This window comes from Simochromis diagramma, unplaced genomic scaffold (assembly GCF_900408965.1).
Source record: "Simochromis diagramma unplaced genomic scaffold, fSimDia1.1 OVJJ01000663.1, whole genome shotgun sequence".
Taxonomy (NCBI): Eukaryota; Metazoa; Chordata; class Actinopteri; order Cichliformes; family Cichlidae; genus Simochromis; species Simochromis diagramma.
The window spans coordinates 1,459,077-1,480,037 of record NW_024387049.1 but is presented as its reverse complement, the minus strand read 5'-3'; the positions used below and the strand labels follow the sequence as shown (position 1 = coordinate 1,480,037).

Here is a 20,961-nt window from a genome sequence, read left to right as displayed (position 1 = left end):
TTCTCTTGAAATTCAGTTCGCAGGCAAATGTCCTGACATTTTCTTTAAGAAATCGCTGGTGGAATTCAGAATTCATTACTTCCCCTATTGAAGGTAAGCTAACCTGGCACAAATGGAGAAAAACAGACCTAAACCATCATACTGATACAGATGACAGTAACTGCAGGTGGGATAAGGTTCTTATGCTGGATTATTGTGTCTTTCTTTCTCCAAACATGAAGTGTCTTATTTAAACCAAAATTTGTTGCATTATTCCAAAAGCCTTCAGGTTTGTTCTCGTGATCTTTGGAAAACAACAGACAGGCAGCAGCTTCTCTTTTTGAGAGCAGAATCTTTCTCACTGCAGGAAAGCTATGCACAGATTCAGATTTCAGTGCTCTCTTGAACTCATGAATATGAACATTAGCCAATGTGAGAAAGACCTTTAGCTGGTTACAGGCTACCTTTGCATAATCACTGACCTCCCACACTATGCCTTGCTCTTGCTGTGATCTCTTCTGTGGAGGGCAACAACGGTCTTGAATCTTTTGAATCAATGCACTCGAAACTTTGTCTGAAGCCCTTTGAAAGCGTGTTTGTTTATTTACCTCCAGAAGCTTCCACTTGAGCCCAGTGGTTCTCAAATTCTGGCGAGTGGGGGGCACAACTCAAGCAAACCTTTAATGCTAGTCTGTAGAAATAATCCTAAAGAAAGAAAATAATGGGAATCTGGTCTTTAAGTGATAACGTATGAACCCTGCTTTCAAACTACTCTGCATTTATTAAGGCTGCTGTGATTTTAACATATTATAATGCTCGGTATCTTGTTCTATTTAATCTGAACACATCCCATGAAAAAAAGGCAATGATCACTGTTGGGCTCTCTTGGTTTTTATTACCACTGTTCAATTTAAAGCTCAGTTTTTAAAACCTTACAATGTAACTACAGCCCAGCCCATGCAGCAGTATATTAATGACTAACATAACTCATATTGTGGATGGTTCACTGTGTTTATATTATGCTAACCATAGCTCTGTAGCCCGCCACCACGTAGCACATCGTTATATACTAGCTAGCCCAACTTCAGTAGCACTACAAACATCGCTGCTGTTTAGTTTTCTGTCTTCATTTATTTTGGAAGTGATAGCAGAGCTGTACGTTTTAATTTTTCAGAAATCTCTCAGTCAGAACATGGTGTGTCATCTTTAGATGGAAGCTAGCGAGCTAACTTCCTGCTAACTTCTAACTCTGTTAAATTTCATAAATCCTGTTTTCATGGATGCCTGGATGTTAAACTTAATTGTTACACCTGGTAAAGCAGCAACGCTGATCATTTTATTAAAGATGAAAGGATATAGACAATTTGTAACTCTCAGTGATGCCGCAGTGTTTGTTTAACTTTAAAGCGGAGTTTGGACCCAGAAATGGCTAATGATGTCAGACTTAAACACCAGGTTGGACACACAGGTGCGTAAAGTCAGGGAAAATAAGACAAGGGGAAACCTCAAAGAAGGCACAAGGAACAAATAACTATCAAAATAAAGAAGGAAGTGAAACATGGTAACTGAACTGAAAAACAAACACGAATTAACTTAAACGGAACAAACCAAGAATATGAACAGAACTATAACCAGGAAAGTAAGTAATACAATCACCAGAAAATACTCAAAATAAAGCAACACTATAAAGTCCATAAACACGAGATGCTGTGGCAGTATGTTCAAAGCTCATGTTATGTTATTTTGTGTAAAATCTGAACTGAAACCAGTTCAGTCAAGTAGAAAGTAAGACACATCCAGCCAAGCTTGAACTTTGCTAATATGACAAAGCATAAGGGGGAAAAATGTTGAAGTACATCAGTAAAATATGTCAAATGTACATGTACTTTGTTGCTTTCTACTATAGATGAAAAGAGCTATAAAATGAGATCCTAGTTGTAACAAACTAAAATGATCTTTTGTTTTTACATGTGCGACTGCATGATGAACTGAATCCACACTAAGTCTTCTTTGAAACAAACAAAACCTCTCTCCCATCAGTCTTTGGCTCTCTGAGGTGCAGCGCTTACATGCTTTACATCTGCTTTCTGTCAATAACCGCTCTGATTCTTAACTACCCACAATGGATCAGTAACCGGTTGATCTCATGCCCCCTTTCTGCTCTCCCTACACAAGCACACGCGTACTTTAAGCAGCACGTTTGTTGTTGTTGCTGTTGGTGGTGGTGGTTGGCTTTTGTTTTTTTTTCTTCCATAGTGATTCTCTCAAGGCTTTGATCAAATATAGAATAGAAGCTGCTCCCTCAAATCCACGTCTTCCTCCTCCATCTCATCTGCCTCTGAGTACCGTTGGAAGAAGTCATTCCCCATACACTTCTGTATAAATACAGACATGCACCATACAAATACATGATATATGAAAAGTGTTTACGCTTCATATATTCATATAGTTTCATTTTTTGTTGAAAATATACCCCCCCAAAAATTTCCTGGCAAATTGACTCAGCAACAGTCGTAGAAAGAAGATTTAGGAGAGGGTGAGAGAGGGAGAGAGGCCTGTTGAAGGGACAGACAGTCCGATTGAGAGAGGAAGCAAACGGGAATTGGAGACAGAGATGAAGAGAAATGAAGTGAGACAGAGGGAATCGGGGGGGGGGGGAAGGTGAGCGACAAGAGAGATGAAGGAGTGTGTGTGTGTGTGTGTGTGTGTGTGTGTGTGGGTGGGGGGGAAGGATAAACTATTTGTCACGCTGCTGACGGAGAGAGATTGAAAAAGAAGGAGTGGGAGAGAAGAGTGGAGGTTGTCTTGATATAATGCTTTCTTATGCTCTTAAAGTACCGCTGTAGTCTGTCTACTTAGCTCCAGCTCTGGCTTGTTTTGTTGCTTATTTCCTTTCTCTTCTTCTTTTTTTCCTCCTTTTCTTTATTTCCCTTTTGTCCTTCCTTCCTCGTCTGCCCTCCCCGCAGGCACGTCTATAATCCAGGTGACGGCGACAGATGCTGATGACCCGACGTATGGGAACAGCGCCAAGCTCGTGTACACACTGGTGCAGGGCCAGCAGTACTTCTCTGTCGATCCCCAGACAGGTGAGCGTGCTTATGTGCGTTTGCGTGTAACACACGTGGGCGAACGAATGTAAAAGATGCGCAGATGTCAGAAGGCAAACACGCACGCATGCAGCAGGAAAGCGACATACATGCAAGATGTTCAGGAGCGAACAGCTGAGCTCGGTCTTCACAGTACCCGACATGTCTGTGCTGTGTGACGGCCTAAGGAGACGCACACGTGTTCGTGTAGGTGTGTGTGAGACACAGGTGGAGTGAAACACTGGGGAACCCGTGGACCTGCATGCATGAGTACAGAAACATGTCTCTGACTTTCACACACACACACACACACACTGAAAGCAACACTTCCCCCCCAGTGCAACTCCCATTCTCTTGTCACACTTAGTCATCCATCTTTCTCTCTTCCCCTTTTCCCACTTGTGCCCCATCAAACACATACACACTTGCTCTTTCAAGCACACCCCCCTCCCCCCACCTCCACCTCTTTCCCCCTCTGCGGTTCGCTCCAGCATGAGCTGGCAGAAATGTATTCACGCCGCCAGGCTGCGTGTGCCGAACAACAGCCTAATATTATTATTTCTGGGTGAAGCAAAAGCGAAAAAGACGCGTTTAAAGACACACGTCAGCGAAGGCTTATGATCTCTGATGCAGGGCAGATTACAAAAGGGCTTCAAGAAGGCATCTGGCGTGCCTGTTGTCACCGTGTCGGAGTCTCGCACACGTCACCTGAGGGCAAAAAGTTTTATTGTCGAGCGTTTAGGGGTTGAGGGCGGAGGAGGGCGCTTTATTTATTAATTTATTTATTTAACTTTATGATGATTACTTTTTTAGCAGTCTACCTTGGAGGGGACTTTTAGCTCTGTTTAGTCAGAAATGGAGCACTGACTGTCTTGATGTTGTAGGTGCTGTTTTGATAGGCAGCGCGCATTGAAGAGACATTAAGTTTCACAGTAAAACTCCATATCTATTAACTTTTTCAGATTTTTGTTTTCTGTCTGCCTGTAGAAGTGAGAGCCTCCATGTGAGCGTTTATTTTGCCCACACAGTCACAGGTAGCCAGCACTCGTGTTTTGCTCATTGAATGTCAATGCCTGGTAATTGATTGCCTCGGCACGTGAGGACCTCTCAAATAACCAAAGGGAGCTGCAGGACTCTTTGAAATATAAGCCTAATTCCACACAGTGTGTAGTAGCCGTGACACTGTGCTTTCAGAAGAGCTTCAGCATTCCGAACATGTCCGCTCTCCTCTTCTCGACTCCCTATCTCCCTCTTTTCAATCACCCCCCATTTCTCGTCGGTTCCATCACCGAGGGTCTTTTTCAGAATGTGCACTCGGAGGCGAGCGCGTTCGCTCATACATTTACTTTGTTTGTTTATGAATTCTGCTCAGAAAGCTCGACATATTTCTGCCTGTTCGTTCGTTAGCATTCAAAACAGCCCAGGCTGAATGTGATTCACCTTGAGCTGCCAAGTCATCCAGGCCGGTGTTTTTTGGTTGATGCTGGGCGAGAGCGGGCAGAATTTGATGTGCAACATCCAATCACATGTAGCAGAATGAGGTCATTTGCACGGGGGAGGTGATCGATGTCGAACACGAGTAAATGATTCGTCTTTGTGTGCCGCTAAAGAGCATGAGACACAGAACGTGATTTTATGCTCTGTCAGCATGTCTATCTGCTGCAGCGTGGTGATTTGTCTTTTCCAGATGAGCCCCCTTTTCACATATCTGTTTATGTACGTGTGTGTCTGTGCGCCTTCAACGGGACATTAAGTTATATATTGTAGCTGTCAAATGGAAAGTGAGTGTCTCCAAAATGTCAGAAAAACTGCCAGATTGTCAGGAAAAGCAGCTCGGTGCCGGCGCACGTCGATATCGTCCAATAGGCTGTGAAAGGGCAAAGCAGAACTTTAAAAACACTTCGATTAAACTCAAATTACGGGCTTTTAACACAGAAACAAATTGAGGATTGCTTTGGAAATGATAAAACAACTGCTAACATAAGTGGTAACTTTACAGTTTATTGTGTCGTAAGCTGAATTTTATACGCCATAAACTGGTCTGTTGTTTAAGTACACCAGTAAAATTACAGTTCTGTTGTCGTGGGAAGGATGAGTAAACCACCGTACCAACAGAGAAGCCACCATCTAAAATTAAAGCAAGTTTATTTGTTGAAGGTGCTGCCATGCTGTTTGTGTAAAGTTTGAATGAATTTGATATCATTTCTTGTGTTTCCTAATGTTTTCCTTTCACCGCGTCAGCCATGCTCCTCTGTCTCTGCCCTCCTGTTTGTCTCCGTGTTAGTTTTTCGTACTTTCATAGTTTTTGTTTTTTTGTTTTGCTTTGATATCTTTTACTTTTTTGTGTGCTTGACAGTTTTCTCTCTCCCTCGGTCAGTTATCCGTCCATCTGTTTGCCCTCCACTTCTCCTCATGTTCCCAGGTTGTTCTTTGTGCTTTCCTCTACTTTTTTATTGTTTTGTTTTTTTTACCTTATTTGTTTTAAAGCTCACTTGTTGGTGTCTAAACCTTCTACACACATAACAGAACCTTACCCAATTGATTTCAGTGCATTGTAAAAGTAACTTGATTGGTGGATGTCAGGACTTTTAAATTAATCATTTATGAGAATAGTTACACATACAGTCAAGTGAAAAGAATGTTTTCATAGGGCTCTGTGCAGTCCTGTGAGAAATTAAATACGGCTTGTGATTCAATAGTTTGTAAAACTACCTTAAGCAGCAGCTGGATGATTTTATCTGTCTCACAGATCATTGTGGAGACATTTTGGCCCACTCCTCTTTGCAGCATTATTTGTTTATGCACAGCTTAAAGTCCCACTGCAACATTTCAGTCAGGTTAAGCTCTAAACTTTGACCGGCTCATTGCAACACCTTAATGCTATTCTGTTTTAGATTTACTGCTTCGCTTGGGATCATTGCCTTGTTGCATGACCCAGTTTTGGACAACATTTGGCCTCACATTTGGCTCCAGAATACTTTGATATAAAGAGTAGTTCATGGTTAACTCAATGACCAAAAGGTGCCCAGGTCCTGTGGTTGGAAAACAAGCCCAAATCATCAACCCTCCACCACCATGCTTAACAAGTGTTTGTGTTGATATGCAATGCTTGGTTTGCTCCAAGTGCAGTCCTGTGTGTCTTGGCCAAAAGGCTCTGCTTTGGTCTCATCTGTCCAGCAGACACTCCTGGGAAGATTGTAGCATTGCATTAAGCTCAATGCTCCAGACCAGCAAACTGCCAAAACAATTACAGAGGTGCCAATGATTAGTTACCAATGTTCATTTGATTAGCAGCACCGAGCTGTTACTTACCCTCTTAATTTCTATGGAAGCTCTGATGATGTTTTTCACAGGACTGCATAGAGTCCTATGAAAACATTGTTTTCACATGACTGTATTTATCTGCAAAATATACAAAATAAACTTGGACGGGTTAGCCCACCTGATTTACAGAGGGTGCATGAATAATTCAGAAATTAGTAATTAATCTAGCACGTTACCTATATTTTGCAGAGGCCTGATGGTAGTTTGCCTGCATTAATATTTGCATGGGGGATTCAAGCGGTCCATTTACTGTAATACTATTTTTTATAGCTAACTACATAAAACTACAAATGATTAGCGGCTGTAAAGGAAGAAAGTGAGTGTTGATTTTGTCATTCTCTGCTACAAGTGAGCAACATTTGACAATTCCCAACCCATTTTATTTCATCTTGACTGCTGTGAAGGAATATACAGGCAGTGCATTCCTCAGGCGGCACACACTTGACATTTTTTTCAGTGCTCGTGCAACAGGACTGTGGTTGTGTCGTGCTCACAGGGCGACGTCATCATGGATAAATCTCACAAATCTGAGCCTGAGGAATACATCACTGTGACCAAGCATTTTATAGAAAGCCAGAGCTGACATTCTTGCCCTTTCACATAAAAAGTGGGTTGTTTTATTTTTGGGTGTTATGTATGACCTGTTAACAAGTGGACATTCTTTTGCAATAAAATCAACTGAGTGGTATTTTTCTGCTGGCTTGTGACCTTTTTGTGATACATTTGTTTCATTTTGCATGTACATTGTTTAAGTTTGCGGGAATGTGTACTTTTCAAAACTGGCAACACTGCTAATTAGTTTTTATGTGACTCTAATGGAATAACCAGTACTTAGATTTATAAATAAGGGTTGCAGACCATCAGGACCAAACTGTGTTATATAACAACTTGTTAACATTTATACCTGAAGGCTAAATGGCATACTGGAAATCAAGAATGACCTTTCATTAATGACTTCCTAACATGTGTAACTGCGGTGCTGATGAAGTCTTTAATAAAGGGTCATGACTTTCTCAGTTCATAACGGGAAGTCAGATCTGTTGTTATAAATGTTAATAAGTCATTAATAAAAGGTTACGGTGTCTGTTTATTAATTTACCACTTCATAGGACATTTAGTTCTTGTCAGATCTATTGGCGGTTCTGACTCAGTCATCAATAAAGACTTATTACATTAACGCAATTCTTAAAGACTGATCACAGCATGTGGATTTTACTGCAAACAGTCAAATTAACTGTAAACTCGGAAAGCTGTGCCTGATTAGAAAGTGGTACCTTCAAATGTGTAACAGATAGATTCACAATCATCATACCAAAGGTGTGACTGCAATATTTTATCTGAGAGTAAGAAGATTGTAAGGAAGTTATAGATGTGAAGAGAGCAGGATGAGGTCCTGCTGTGCAGAGAGATTTTCTTCCAAAACAGAGCGCAGGCCAGAAAGTATATTTTTAAAGCCAGAAAGTTCAGTTAATCATAAAGTTATAAATATTGATCACAAAAGAGTTTCAGTCTCACGCAGATGGATTGTGATCAGTTGTTGCCAAGTAGTAGAAACCAAGGTTCATGGTCATTGTGATGCTACCCTATGTGTGTGTTTTCTCCAGGTATTCTACGAACAGCTGTACCCGATATGGACAGGGAGACCCAGGACCAGTACCTGGTGGTGCTTCAGGCTAAAGACATGGGGGGGCACCTAGGAGGATTATCTGGGACCACCACTGTAACCGTCAGGCTTACCGATGTTAATGACAACCCACCACGCTTCACACAGAGTGAGTAACTCAGCAGCTTATACCGCTACCAAATAAAATATAGAACAGGAATAGAGAGGCAGCAGTCTGGGGAAAATTACTGCTGCAGAGAGTGCATCACATCCCACATACATGCACGCTAACTGTACATACTGCCCACTGCTCACGAGAGCACACGCCGTGCAAGAACAGTGGAGCCATCAGCCAGTGTAAAATAACTGTGTGTACTTTTAACCATTTTGTTATGCCTGTGTAAAGTTTCTAGCTTCCGATATAGGAAAGGGATGAAGAGAAAACAAACACTGAGCTGCATAACAGCATAAACACCATGTTTGTTTTGCACCAGAAGGCAGAAGAGTTGTTGGACCTTTCTGACCTGCAGGTCCTGTCAGGATTTTCACAGCAGCAGTCAGGCAGAGGAGATTCCTGCAGGGCTGCAAAGTACCTCATCAAACATTCAGCCATGGATTTAGCTTGCCTCTGCTATGATAGATCGGCTGCTATTTCCAACAGCAGCTACACTGTCAGATTATATCAGACAATCTGACAGCACGTCAATGTAGGAAACCCTAATTGGCTTCCTAATAACTTTGAATATGGTTAATTGAATTACACTGTTTGCAATCATGACATCGTTTTAGTAAAAATCATAGATGTGATAGGTCTTTCGCACTTGCAGTCTATGAAATATGTTTTTGATAAATGAAATCAAATTAAAATTTACTCTTGTGGATTAAACAAAATATAGACCAAATTAGCGGTTGGCATAATGGTGAAGATGATGTAATCAAGACGGGTTATTAGATATTATTGTCCTGTTGGCGATTATAATGTTAATCATTCTTCCAAATAGGAGGCAGATCTTCTTCTTCATGTACTAGACTGATGTGAATAAGACAGGCTGGGATTAATTAATTCTCTTCTTTGGTATGTCACCAAAAGAATGGTAGGTGTGTTCTTTCATACCCTCGAAAGGACAAGCTAGTTAGGCCTCCTGTGAATGATCAAGAGAATCATGTGGCCTTGGTCGCCAGGGTTCTCCTCGTATTTTACTTAAGGTCGTCCTTTCTGCCATTTCTCCTCTAAGCAGCTCCGTCTCCTCCAGTTTAATTGCTGACCTTCTTCCAATTAAAGTGACGAGGACAGGAGTTGGGAAATCACTTTTGTATGACTGCTGTAGAGGAGCTGGTAGGAACCATACAGTACTATGCATAGTTTACTTCCAAGGACCTTGACTTTCTTACAATTTTTTAAAATGGTCTTGATCAGTAGCCCTTCAGCTTTCTGAGGGTCTTTCAAAGTTTTTCTTTGGATATTTGCTGATTTCCACTCATTTTCAGTCCAGTCCTTATACTGACCATTTTTAGAAGGTTTATGTATTTATTTAATAATATGTGCTATCACTTATAATGCTGAGATATGAATCATCAAAGCCTGAAAAAAGAAACATCACTCAAGTAGTGAGCCAGTTTTGTGTCTATACATCAAAGACAACTTATAAAAGAACCCATTTTAAATTGTATCTGTAGGATAGATGATGGATCTTTAGGCACTCTGTTACTCTTAGCCTCTAATAAAAGCATTTAATGTGTAACAGTTTCTTCAGTTGTATCTATAAAAATGTACCAAGAATCTATCATAGTTTGACAAATATAAAGCAGTATTTTGGTAACAAGAACTATTAGCTGAATACTTGGCGTATCTCAGCATAGTGTGCATTATGTAAATAAAAAAATCAGAAGGAACTGCTCAAGTGGAGGACAAAAGAATCGATCTAAAAAAGATCAACTGTATATGACAGTCATGTCCTTAAGAGGCATTAAAAAATTCAGCAAAGACCTGAAACAAGAACTGAGAGATGCATCTTGGTCTTCGGTTGATCCATATTTTCCATTTTCTTAGCAATATATGGAGAAAAGAGGATCGCCTCAAGACTGTACAGTACTGTAAGTTACTCTACTAAAAGTGTTAATGAGAGAGATAGATAGATAGATAGATAGATAGATAGATAGATAGATAGATAGATAGATAGATAGATAGATAAATTGCATACAATTGCATTCTTACACGTTTTTTCTTTTCATTAGAACTTTGGAGCTTTGGTGTGATCTGAAGGCTGTTGTAAAATAGGCGCGACTACAATTTGAAATTCTTTTCTATAAATGAAATTCAAGGCAAAGTCATTTTAAATGTGTGACTGAACCAAGCGTACTCAGACATTAAGTTTGAAAGATACAGCAATTGCTTGTTGTTGAGCTTCTCCCAGTTTTCATACAAGTCACTGAGTCAGAAACTTATAATTAAACGGATTTCATATAATTTCGTTGTCAGAATAAGGATTTTAGCTCACATGGTAGTGGGATTTTAATATTTCCTGGTAATATTTAGACATTTTATTTATCAATAACAGCTGTCGATATGTATGCTGATCATAACAGTGTGTTTAGAGTTTAGATGGAGTTACAATCTTAGTAGCAGTATAACTAGTTTGCATTTCTCTGTGCTGTGCTGAAAAAGTCACTGTTTTCTAAATCAAACAGCATGGGGTGAAAGTGCCGTAGTGTATCAGAAACCACAGGAGCTGTAGAGCATTTCCGATGCTCAAGCACAGGGAAGCTTTCAGCTAAAATCTGATGGAAAACTCGAGATGCATGCATGACTCCATCACCGAACACGGTTATGCAGGTAAAGCCGACAGAACCACTTCCATTTGACAGTGACATCATGTACCAATTCTTGGAATGAGGTCTAACACGGGAGCAAAGGAAAACAGACTCAGGAGCTTGAGACTTGGTCTGTGCCATGACTGTGCTTTGAAAAATTCATGAGTTTCATTGTTTTTGTTGCCAAATTGCCAAGGTTTTGGAGCTGTGAGAGCACCTCTTGTTAAATACAGAATTTAAATGAACTGCAGATCTGTTTCACTGATACTTTTATTCACCAATTTGGTTCATTTAAAGTAATTTGTTTTAAACGTAGCTTAAAATGTAATATCTTTGAAAGGCTTTTGTAGCTTAGCTTGCTACGTTAGCTTCAGTGTCATTTGAGGTAATGTAGAATAACTGATGTCTTACTCATATGCTTCCCAAGTAGCACGTTCTAAGCTGTGTAACAGCCTCTGTTATAGCACCACCTGGTCTTCTTTTTGTAATGAGCAGTGAGTAAATCCACAATATGTTCTTAGTGAATGTAGAGCAGTGACACGCACCTGTTCCTTTAGCCAGGTCTCCCTGCTGGAGTCTCAAATACTTCTCTTTTGTGACAGCCATCAAATATCTAGAGACCAAGTACTCCTTGGTCTCACATCCAAACCCATTTGCTAAATGCAATTTTTCAGTGTACAAAGACATGTTTTAACCCAAACAACGACCTGTTTCGAAGTTAATCAGTTAGTTTTTAGTGGCTGAATCTAACCAGTGAATGAAACCAAGGGTAAGCAGCAAATTAAAACAATAGAAACAAACCGCAGCACTACTCCCACAACCTGTGCAACTGTTGGATCAGTCTACGTTCCACATGCATTACTTGCACAGGGTGATGTGCTATTTGATTAAAGCTTTGCCAGAATTGGGGTAATGATGTACTGGAGTAGCAGATTTGCTAACTGAGCTGAACCTCCATCAAGGATGGTGTTTTGGACCTGAGGCCTGGAGGGCTTCTTGGAGGAAAGCTGGGCCCTGTTTTGATCTTTGTGGGTGATGAGGAGTCTCACGGTGCTGGTAGCTCCTTTAAACCTTCACCGTGCACCGAAATCTGTTGGCTGTTACCTCCTCATGTTCTTCTGATGACTCCCTGTATGAGTTTGCTTTGCTGAATGCACTGATGTTAACCTACACGTAACCTAGAGAATTTGTGTGTGTGTCTCGGTGTGCAAACAGTCCACATATTCCTACGTTTTTCTGGATGTCTGTGTGTATCCCTGAGCCTCTGCTTGCCTTTTTTTTCTTCCCCCTCACGCACTCATGCTCTCTTGTGCTTGCGCGAACACCATCAAAGCCTGCCACCCCGCCGCTCTACTCAATTACACACCCAGGCTTTTAAAAAGACACCCTCAAATCCGGCTCCCGCGTCTCCCAAGGTCAACACTGCTTATTCCTTGTGGCATTTAGCAAAGGGAGAGGATTACACTGGTACGTATGAACCAGGTATTGGCTGTACATTATAGCCTTAACAAGAAGGAAAAAAACCAGCCTGCTTTGTGGGCTCGTCTCTTCACAGAGCCCTTGAATTTCTCACTATCCAAAACATGATTTTAGGAACTAAGTGGGTTTGTTGTGTGTTCAGTTTTGAAAGCCATCGGGGGATTTCTTGTGCCCGGAGGAGGCAGTATAGCAAAGGGAAAGTAGGCTACGGTGCAGATTGGAGGTTTTTTGTCTAAATGATTAGTGGAGATTGTGGGATATTTTCAGATGCTTCACTGGCAAACATAACGCTCTAAACACTCTTTATCAAATGGCATGCATTGTGCTCCAAATGTATTTGGACAGGACCTTGTTTCTTTTAGAATTTTAGTTCTTTGGTGCAGGGAAGGCTTTTAATTTTAGACCCATCCATATCAAATTGTTAAAGAAAAAGCGCTTTTTGAACAGCTGTGTACGGCAACAACGCAAAAGCAGCGAGGAATCGTTTTCTGTAGCCTCCTGACACAAATTCAGAGTTATAGAAGTTTTATCCCAGAAACATGATTCCACTTAGAAGTGTTAATACTGGGAATACCCGCTTCTCAGCGGGTCTGCTTTTTATGACACAAGTAAACTGAAAAATGTTTGTTTTCAGCGACGCGTCGTTAACAAGCCAGACGGCTGTCTGTTACTGTCTCATTTCACATCAGCTCTTTTCCTGATTAAGCTGTTAATTATGCTGGTGCAAAGTGGAATACATGGATGAGTAATTGTGTGAAAGTAAACATGGGTACTGGGTATCAAACGCAAATAATTAACTCTCTGTCACCCCGCTTCAGGACTGCTATAGTAAATGACTTTCTACTCTTCTGGAAATCCGGCAAAGACGATAGGGCTTTCACAGCTTCACATAATTTGTAGCAGGACCATAGTGGTGTTGTTTGAGGGCTGATTTGAAATTTCATACCCTTGTTTCCATGTAGTCATTTATTCAGACATGTTTTCCCATGTTTACTATAGCTGAATAATTTATGGCTGTGTGTACTCCAAGCTGAATTCTCCCTAGGATAAATTGAAAAAGAGGCTAGCTCAACGGCTGGAAGAGTACCTAAAAATAAGATGACCACTTTATTTATTAACACATAACACATAATAAGTCCTACCGCTCGATAAGGGAGGGAAACATGGTTAAAATTTGAAGATGCCCTTTTTTTCTTAAAGCCTTTAAAAAAATATTAAACTTTTAAAACTTTATCAAAATCATCCAACCTTTACCTTTTCAACCTCATTTTGTTTTAAAAAACCTTTCACACACGCTATCAAAATTAAATGCTAATATTGCCCTGTAGCATTTTCTACACCTGAGAAAATGACACATAAAAGACAGAACAAAGAAAAGGAAAGCAAAGATGTGCAAACACCTGACATCTCAAGAACACAAAAATAAACATGACCCAGTTCTGCCTGTTGCATTAGAAAACTGCAGTGTATTAGAAAACACAGAGATGAATGTTAGATGGAAAACGGGGATCATTTCATTTCATTATAATAATCACATATTGATGGACTTAATATTAGCAGCGACCCAGTTAAGATCAGAGTGTTATACACTAACACGGCCTTTGTGCTTTTGACAGATCAGACTTCTGCCATAATGTTAGCTGAGGACACTGTTTTACTGTATTCATGTAACTCAGTCATGTATGTGCGTAAAGTATTTATAGGTGCACATTACACTGTATAAGATGTAACGTTTATCTTCCCGGCACAAATGCAGCTTTGGGAGCTCTGCACTTTGATCTCACCTGCTAAATTTTTATCAACTAACTTGTGTATTTGAAATGGAAGTGGAAGGTAGCCTCAGGTTCCCTGTGATTATTTATGGAGTTATATATGATATATTGACAATATATAGACAATTCAAGGTCCACTTGCAAGCGTCTGGATGTCTCACTTGTGCTGGGTTGAGTTTAAGCTTGAGATCTCATTTTTGACCTTGGATAAAGTCATTTGAGAAATCTCTCCCCCCCCCCTTCCTGAATTTACTAAAAGCTCTTCAGGAGGCTTCAACAATTAATCACAAAATCCTTGCCAGCAGATGGAATTGGCTTCTTTTTTTACTCCAGTTATATATATCGATAAAGAAATCAAAAAGGAGAGAATATGAATAAAAAGCTGAGCCTTTATACCACTATACTGTTTTATAAAACAGTATAGTGGAAACATATTGTGAAAGCCAGTAAGAGACCTTGCTTTAGAGAAATCTTAACTAATGAATACTGTACTGTTTAAAAAAAAAAAAGGTTTGATTGGTCACCTCTTAACTTTTTTTAAACTCTTTTTAAAAAACATCCTGAAACATAACATAGGAAGGTTCCTCTTGGGTCTGCGCATTTCTTGTTAATGAAATACATTCAGTAAAGTCCTCGGGCTTTTCACAAAGCCTAATCGCTTTCCTCACATTGCTTTAGTTTGTCCTCATCATACTAATTTAGAATTATGAGATCACGATAAGAAACTCTGTCGTAGTCCTTATTGGTCCTAGCTGTTGTAATTATGTTACGCCGTACTATAACATTTCATGCAAACGTAGTGCTAAAGCTATTGAATAGATAAACACTTTAAAATGTGCGTATAGCACTGTGGGCTAAAAGAAAGGGGCTTGCATTTCAGAGCCAGGGCTTTAAAAGCAGATTGAGAACAATTAAAGCATGTCAAAGAGTGGGGCAAATAATCAAAATCTACTTTATTAAGTGATCGACATCAAAAATGATTCAAAACCACATTTGAAATCAGGACCACTTAAAAAAACTGAAAGTGAAATGTCACTCTGTGTATGCGTGTTCTCGGTGAAATGTCAGCATTTCATTTGATCTGGCCCAATCCTATCTGTACACCAATTCTACCACCTCGAATACGTCTGTCGGCTGTCAAAGGGCAAAACATTGATTCAGAATCTTGTAACGGTTGGAGCAGCAGACTCATAGAAATTCCCAAATGCGTCCGGAGACGCATAACTTGTGCTTGCTGAAATGTACTGGGCATGAGCAGCTACAACTCTGCACGGTGACAACTCCACAGACGGAGGCTCAGGTGCCGCTTTCCTGTTTTTATGTGGTTTCCAAACAACCTTGGCTTGCCAACGGTGCCACATAAAAACGTTGAGGGAGCCATCACTCTCCCAGCAGTTTGATGGATGGAAAGATAGATGAGCTGACAGATGACTACATAGGTAGCGCCGATAAGATCAGTGTCATTTTATGCACCGGGGAGAAGAGACAGAGGGAGAAGGAGCGATAGAAGGAGTAGTTCGGAGAAGGCTTCATCATAAATATTACTAATTCATTTCCCTGGAGAGCTCGGATGTAATAGAGAGAGTGTGAATGGGAGGAGACAGAAAGAGAGAACGGGGAGGTGTGTGTGTGCGAGTGAATACAAAACTCGGTGTGCGTATATGTTCAAGAGCGCCCTTTTTTTCCTGAAAGAGAGGAGAAAAAGAGAAAGATGGAGACGCTGAGGAAGGTGCGATAAAGTTGTCAAAGGAGTGAGACAACAGGAGGGAGCAAATGGGGAGTGGGTGAGAAATGGCTCAGAGAATGTAGAGGAAACCACAGAGAGGCTGAGGAGACAAGGAGACAAATGTGCAAGTACGGGCGTGGGGGTGTAATTGAAATGGAGGGAATCGGTAGGCATTAAAAAGGGTATTATGTCCTTTAGTGAGAATGAGACGCGCAAAAACCAAAAAAGAGGCGTAAGGACAACAAAGGGGGATGAGTGGGCGAGCTAAACGTGTACACACAGATTGACACAATGGCTTAACCTGTGCGTGTGTTCTTTATCTGTGGCTCGAGCTCCTCCTGCAGTTGTTAATGCTTTTCGGCCTCTGATACCTGCGCTCGTGTTTGTGCACGCGCCCACGCGTGCACGTTCGCGCGCGCTCGCGAGATCAGTCAGAGGTTAGGAGACGGGATCGCATAGAAGTGACAGACGTTGTCATCTCCTGTCAGACCCAGAGACGTGCACACATCCCTGCCTGCCAGCGCATGCAGACACACACAGGCACACGCGCGCACGCATACGGACACACTCCTGACTCCCACTCGCTCTCAGTGTGTGCTCTTCACACACCCGGTACCCTTGTGTCCCTTATCACACACTCTCCCATCTGTTCCTGTTTTAAAACACCCTCAGCGCACAATCATTTTTAGTCATTGTGGCAGAAAGTGTCTGTGCTGAGAAATCCCACTCGTCAAACCATTCACTTTCACAGTCCCACCGTAAACTACTGTGGCTACTGTTAATGAACATTTGCCGTCCCCACCAAGCAATAAATTCCTCGCCTGGGGTTAATGTTGGTCATCAAAGTTTAATCATGAAGAATTATTTGCGCAGTATTAATGTTTAAAAAATAACATAAGGAGAACATGAGGGAGGGTGGTGCAGGTTAGAATTTGTGATTTGTATGTAACAGTGAAACCAGCTGGCATGAGCCAACATCATTTTCTCTTCTTATCTTCTTAGCAGTCCAATCACATTCAGCGCAATCTAATGCATATCGAAAATAACACACGTCCCCTTCAATAGGGCATCGATAATGAATTTAGTTAAATGCCATGACTAATGTGCATTTTGTGGACTAGTAATGGGCTCATCAGAGTTAGGGGACACACGCGCAGGCCAATCCGGTCCAACGCGGCCGCCCCCGTCCCCGTCGCACTGTCCAATGATCGCCACCCACGTGCTGACGTCTCCCATTGTTTGGACTGGGACGATAAAGACACGAAGCCGCCACTCTTTAGAATGCATGAAAGCAAGTCCTGGGGGCAAGTTCACCAAAGCGTGAAGGAGGGAGGAGGGAGACGACAGAACGGAGGGATGGAGACGGGGAGAGGAAAGAGGGGAGTAAAAGCAAATGGTTTTGTGGCGACAGTGATAATCAGGCTAACTAAAAATCCCTTCAGCTCACGCAGAGCAGAAGCGATGCTGGGAAATGAAATGAAGCAGGTTTTCACTGATGTGTTTAGGAGCTGCGATGCAGACACACAGATGTGCCTGCAGCTGTTAACGTATACATGTGCGTTTCTCTGCAGTTTATATGACGAGTTTAGGGCTGGATTACTGGATTTTGTTGAAAGCTGTGCGTACTGAAGCGGCCTTTAACTCACAGCTTTTAATTGTTGAGACTAAGTTGGAAATACTATTGTGTGCCCATGGACTGATATAAAGAGCAGTGATGAAACATTAGTCTGTTTGCACAAGCAGCTCTCAGCATCTTTTTTTTCGTTGTTTCTTGTTCTCTGGAGGCTTCGCTGTCCTCGAGCTGCGAGGCGCCTGATTCAGCTGGATTTGGGTGGAAGATACGAGGGGGAACCCTGTTTTTAGCTGATTATATGTGTTTTAAGACCTTCTTGGAGAATTCACACGTACGCACTTGCTCACTAACACGTACAATGGCACATGCAGTGCAGCGCTTAAGCAAAAAAAAAAAGAAAAAACACTCCGTATATGCAGCCAGCTCAGAGGCGTGAGATAGCGCCGAGGCATGAAAAGCCTTTTCCTGAAATGGCTCCCTCATATCACAACGCACAATTAGGCCTGCCATTGCAGTGCCCTGGAGTCAATGGTGGCACAGTACAGAGCTCTGCTTGGATAGATTCCTCTAGGCTTTCACCCTGCGTGGGTATGAATTCTGCTGCAGCCCACTTACTGCATCGCCTGCACGTTACGTGTTCATGCGTGTGCGTGCCTTGCGCCCAGCAGTTTGCGTGAGCGTTAAAGTAGCAGGGTCAGCTGGCCTTGTTGGTAGTGGCTTTCTTTTTTCTCATTTTACCCCCTTTTTTCCCCTCTCTTGCACTCTCTTGTTCTTCCTCACATATACATGCACAGCAAATGAGGCTTTACGCTGACATTAGAACCACATCAAATTGGCAGCTCCTGTGAGGGATCCGCAGGCAGAGCTTCCCCCTGATGAGCTTTTCTGAAGCAATCCCGTGCAGCCAACAGAGCCTCTGAGCAGAGATTCATTGCGCAGTAATCATCCTATACAACACGAGGTTTCCAAAAGACCTACATGTAGGCAATCCGGCCCGAGAGGCTCTTACATTCTCCACACTTTTCCTGCCATCGCAAGAGGAGAAACTTGGAAATTTAAAACTTAATTAAACTCCCCAAACAGGGCCTTTTCCTGTCCCTGCTTCCTTTTTTGTTAGTTTGTGTATCAGCTCTGGCTTCTGTGGAAATTAGGTGAATCCATCACACCTTTTCCAGCAACTCCCGGGCCCTTTGCTCGCAGGGAAAGCACAAAAAATGCAAGGCGACAGGACGCAAAGAGACTGCCTTGACAGTTTTTTTTATTTTTTTTTTTTCTGCATTACTTTTTCATCTGACCTGGCAGTGTGCCCCCTCACGCAGAATAATAGGAGCTAAAGCCATTCTCTTTTTGCCGAGCCATCAGTGAGCCATGGAGAGCCGGAGAAGAGGAAGTGATTTCCATGTTAATGGGAACCTTCTCAGCAGCGTCTAAACCTTTCCCTTCTTTCCTTTCCTTCCATCAGTGCTTCCTCGCTTGCCGTCTGTTTTGTGCTTACCTGGCTTTACCTGCTGTCGTTCCTGTGCGCTCAGTCGTTGTGGTGTTGTCTTGCAAAGGTACCTTTCACCTCCCAGTCCCTGTTTACTTCTTCCTTCCTTCCCTCTGCAGCACTCTTTTTCTCTCTGTCGAGCTTGATGAATGGAGTCGCTGGACTGTGAGCGCTACATCCTCAACAGGGTGTGGCAGGCCATTGCTAGCTATCTCACATTAATGCGAGTGTGTGTGTGTTTCTCTTTGTTTTTTTCTTTCATTTACCCTGCCTCCTGTGGTATACATGGGCAAATCCTGCCTCAAACTCTAGGCCATAAAAATGGATTCTTGGAAATGAATTGGACAGATAAGAGCACTCTTCAAGAGTCTCTTAAAATCCCTTTTCCCCCGCTACTGCAGAACTACATTGATGTCCACTTGGCTGAACATTTACAATCCCCACCCTAACCCTTTGAGGATCCCTGAGCAGCCAAGTGAACATGCTCCCTGAGGTTTTTTTTTTTTTGCCACCCTCTCCTGCCCTCACCGCACTCTTGACCCTATTCTCCCTGGGATCCTCAAAAACACAGCTGGAAATGGGCCAGCAAGTCATCTCCCCCAAGATATGATAAGTGGCTCCATCTACTATACGGTCTGTGTCAGAAAAACGGCGGTGGGTAAACTACTCTGCCTCAGGGGTGCAAAACGAATCGCCTCAGTCCTGCATTCTCATCCCTTATACATAAAGGCAGGCAAGGCCAAACTAAGCTCTCCCGAGACAGTTTACGGCATTCTTATAAATCATAAATATACCTCGCCATATTGGGTAAACAGATGATCAGTTTGTGAGCAGAAGGGATACAAAGTAAACTTTGTAGGATGCAGGAGACAGACGTGATGCCAAGATGGACCCTGCGGGGCCTTGCTGAAATCTGCAGCTTCCCGCTGTTTGAATGGGTTACAGATAGATAGGAGTTTCTTATTGTTTGATGTACATCAGTGGTTCCCAACCTTTTTCATCCAACATACCCCCACAGCCCTGTCAGATGGACAGTTAAACCCATTCCCAAATTAAACTCTTCTTCAACTGGATGTGCAAAACTTTAAGTTTGACATTTCCAAATGTATTGGCAGTTAACCGTACATTTGTCAGCAGTTATTTCAGATGTTCATCCAGTGCTTTTACTCCATGTAACAGATAGTCATTGGTCAGTTTTATATGTATCTGTTTTGAGGTTATTATATTTGTGTTCCTATGCATATTATAAGGAGCTTTATTTCTTGCATTATCAGGTTGCTTTGAGTTATTGGTTTAGTTTAGGTTACTCTTTGCATCTGTTTCTGTTCACTACATGTTCTTGTCCTCAGTGTATTCTCAGTTATGCCTGTGGTAGGTTCCCATTGTTGTTTAGTGTGTCTACCTGTCATGTTTCAAGTCTGTCGTCTGTTTTTTTGGTTTAAAAGTTCATCTCATGTCTGTGTCTTATTATGGTTCCTGTTTTATTTTGAAAGAGTCTGGTGTTCTTTGCTCATTGTATCCTGTCATTATGTTTTATTCTAGTCAGCTGTGTCCTCATGTGACGCCACTTCCCCTAATCACCTCATGTGTGTATTTAAGTCCTCAGTCTCCGTGTTCAGCGTCATGTCGTCTGCATATACCCCCATGGTTTCCTTGTCAAGGTCATAGTTTAAAAAGTCATAGTCTTGTTTGCAGTTTTGTTTGTTTACTCATTCTTTCAGCCAAATAAAGGCTCACTTTATTTTTGAAACGTAGTCTGGTTTGCACTGTGTCTGCTTCTGGGTCCACCTCATCTTCACACCGGCGCACCCCGCTGTGACAGCATCCATAATGTTTAGATTTGTTTGTTCTGTTGTCATTAATTTGAGAAAAATAACTCAAAACCTTTTTATTGACAGTTTTATTCCAGAACCAACACAGATTGTTGGGATGTTACACGTTGGGAGGCACGAGAGCGGGTTGGAATGAATTTATACATGTGTTTTACTGTTGACATGAAAATCAACCTAACAAAGCGTTATGTACGTTAAATCTGTTCACTTTCAGATCCTGAATCACTTTGGAAAACACTGTGTTAGAATTAAGGTTATGGTTAACGTTAGGGTTAGGGCTCTGCTCTAAG

At 41.7% G+C, this 20,961-nt stretch overlaps 1 protein-coding gene across 3 annotated transcripts in view; it reads left to right on the top strand.

Annotated features, from left to right (window-relative positions):
- The window catches only part of LOC120741786, a 160,702-nt gene that overhangs the window by 87,325 nt on the left and 52,416 nt on the right, over positions 1-20,961 (top strand). For all 3 annotated transcript variants that reach the window (XM_040044822.1, XM_040044824.1, XM_040044823.1), the window contains exons 4-5: positions 2,946-3,065; positions 7,994-8,161. In XM_040044822.1, the coding sequence (XP_039900756.1) occupies positions 2,946-3,065; positions 7,994-8,161 (288 nt within the window). The remainder of the gene's footprint in view (positions 1-2,945; positions 3,066-7,993; positions 8,162-20,961) is intronic.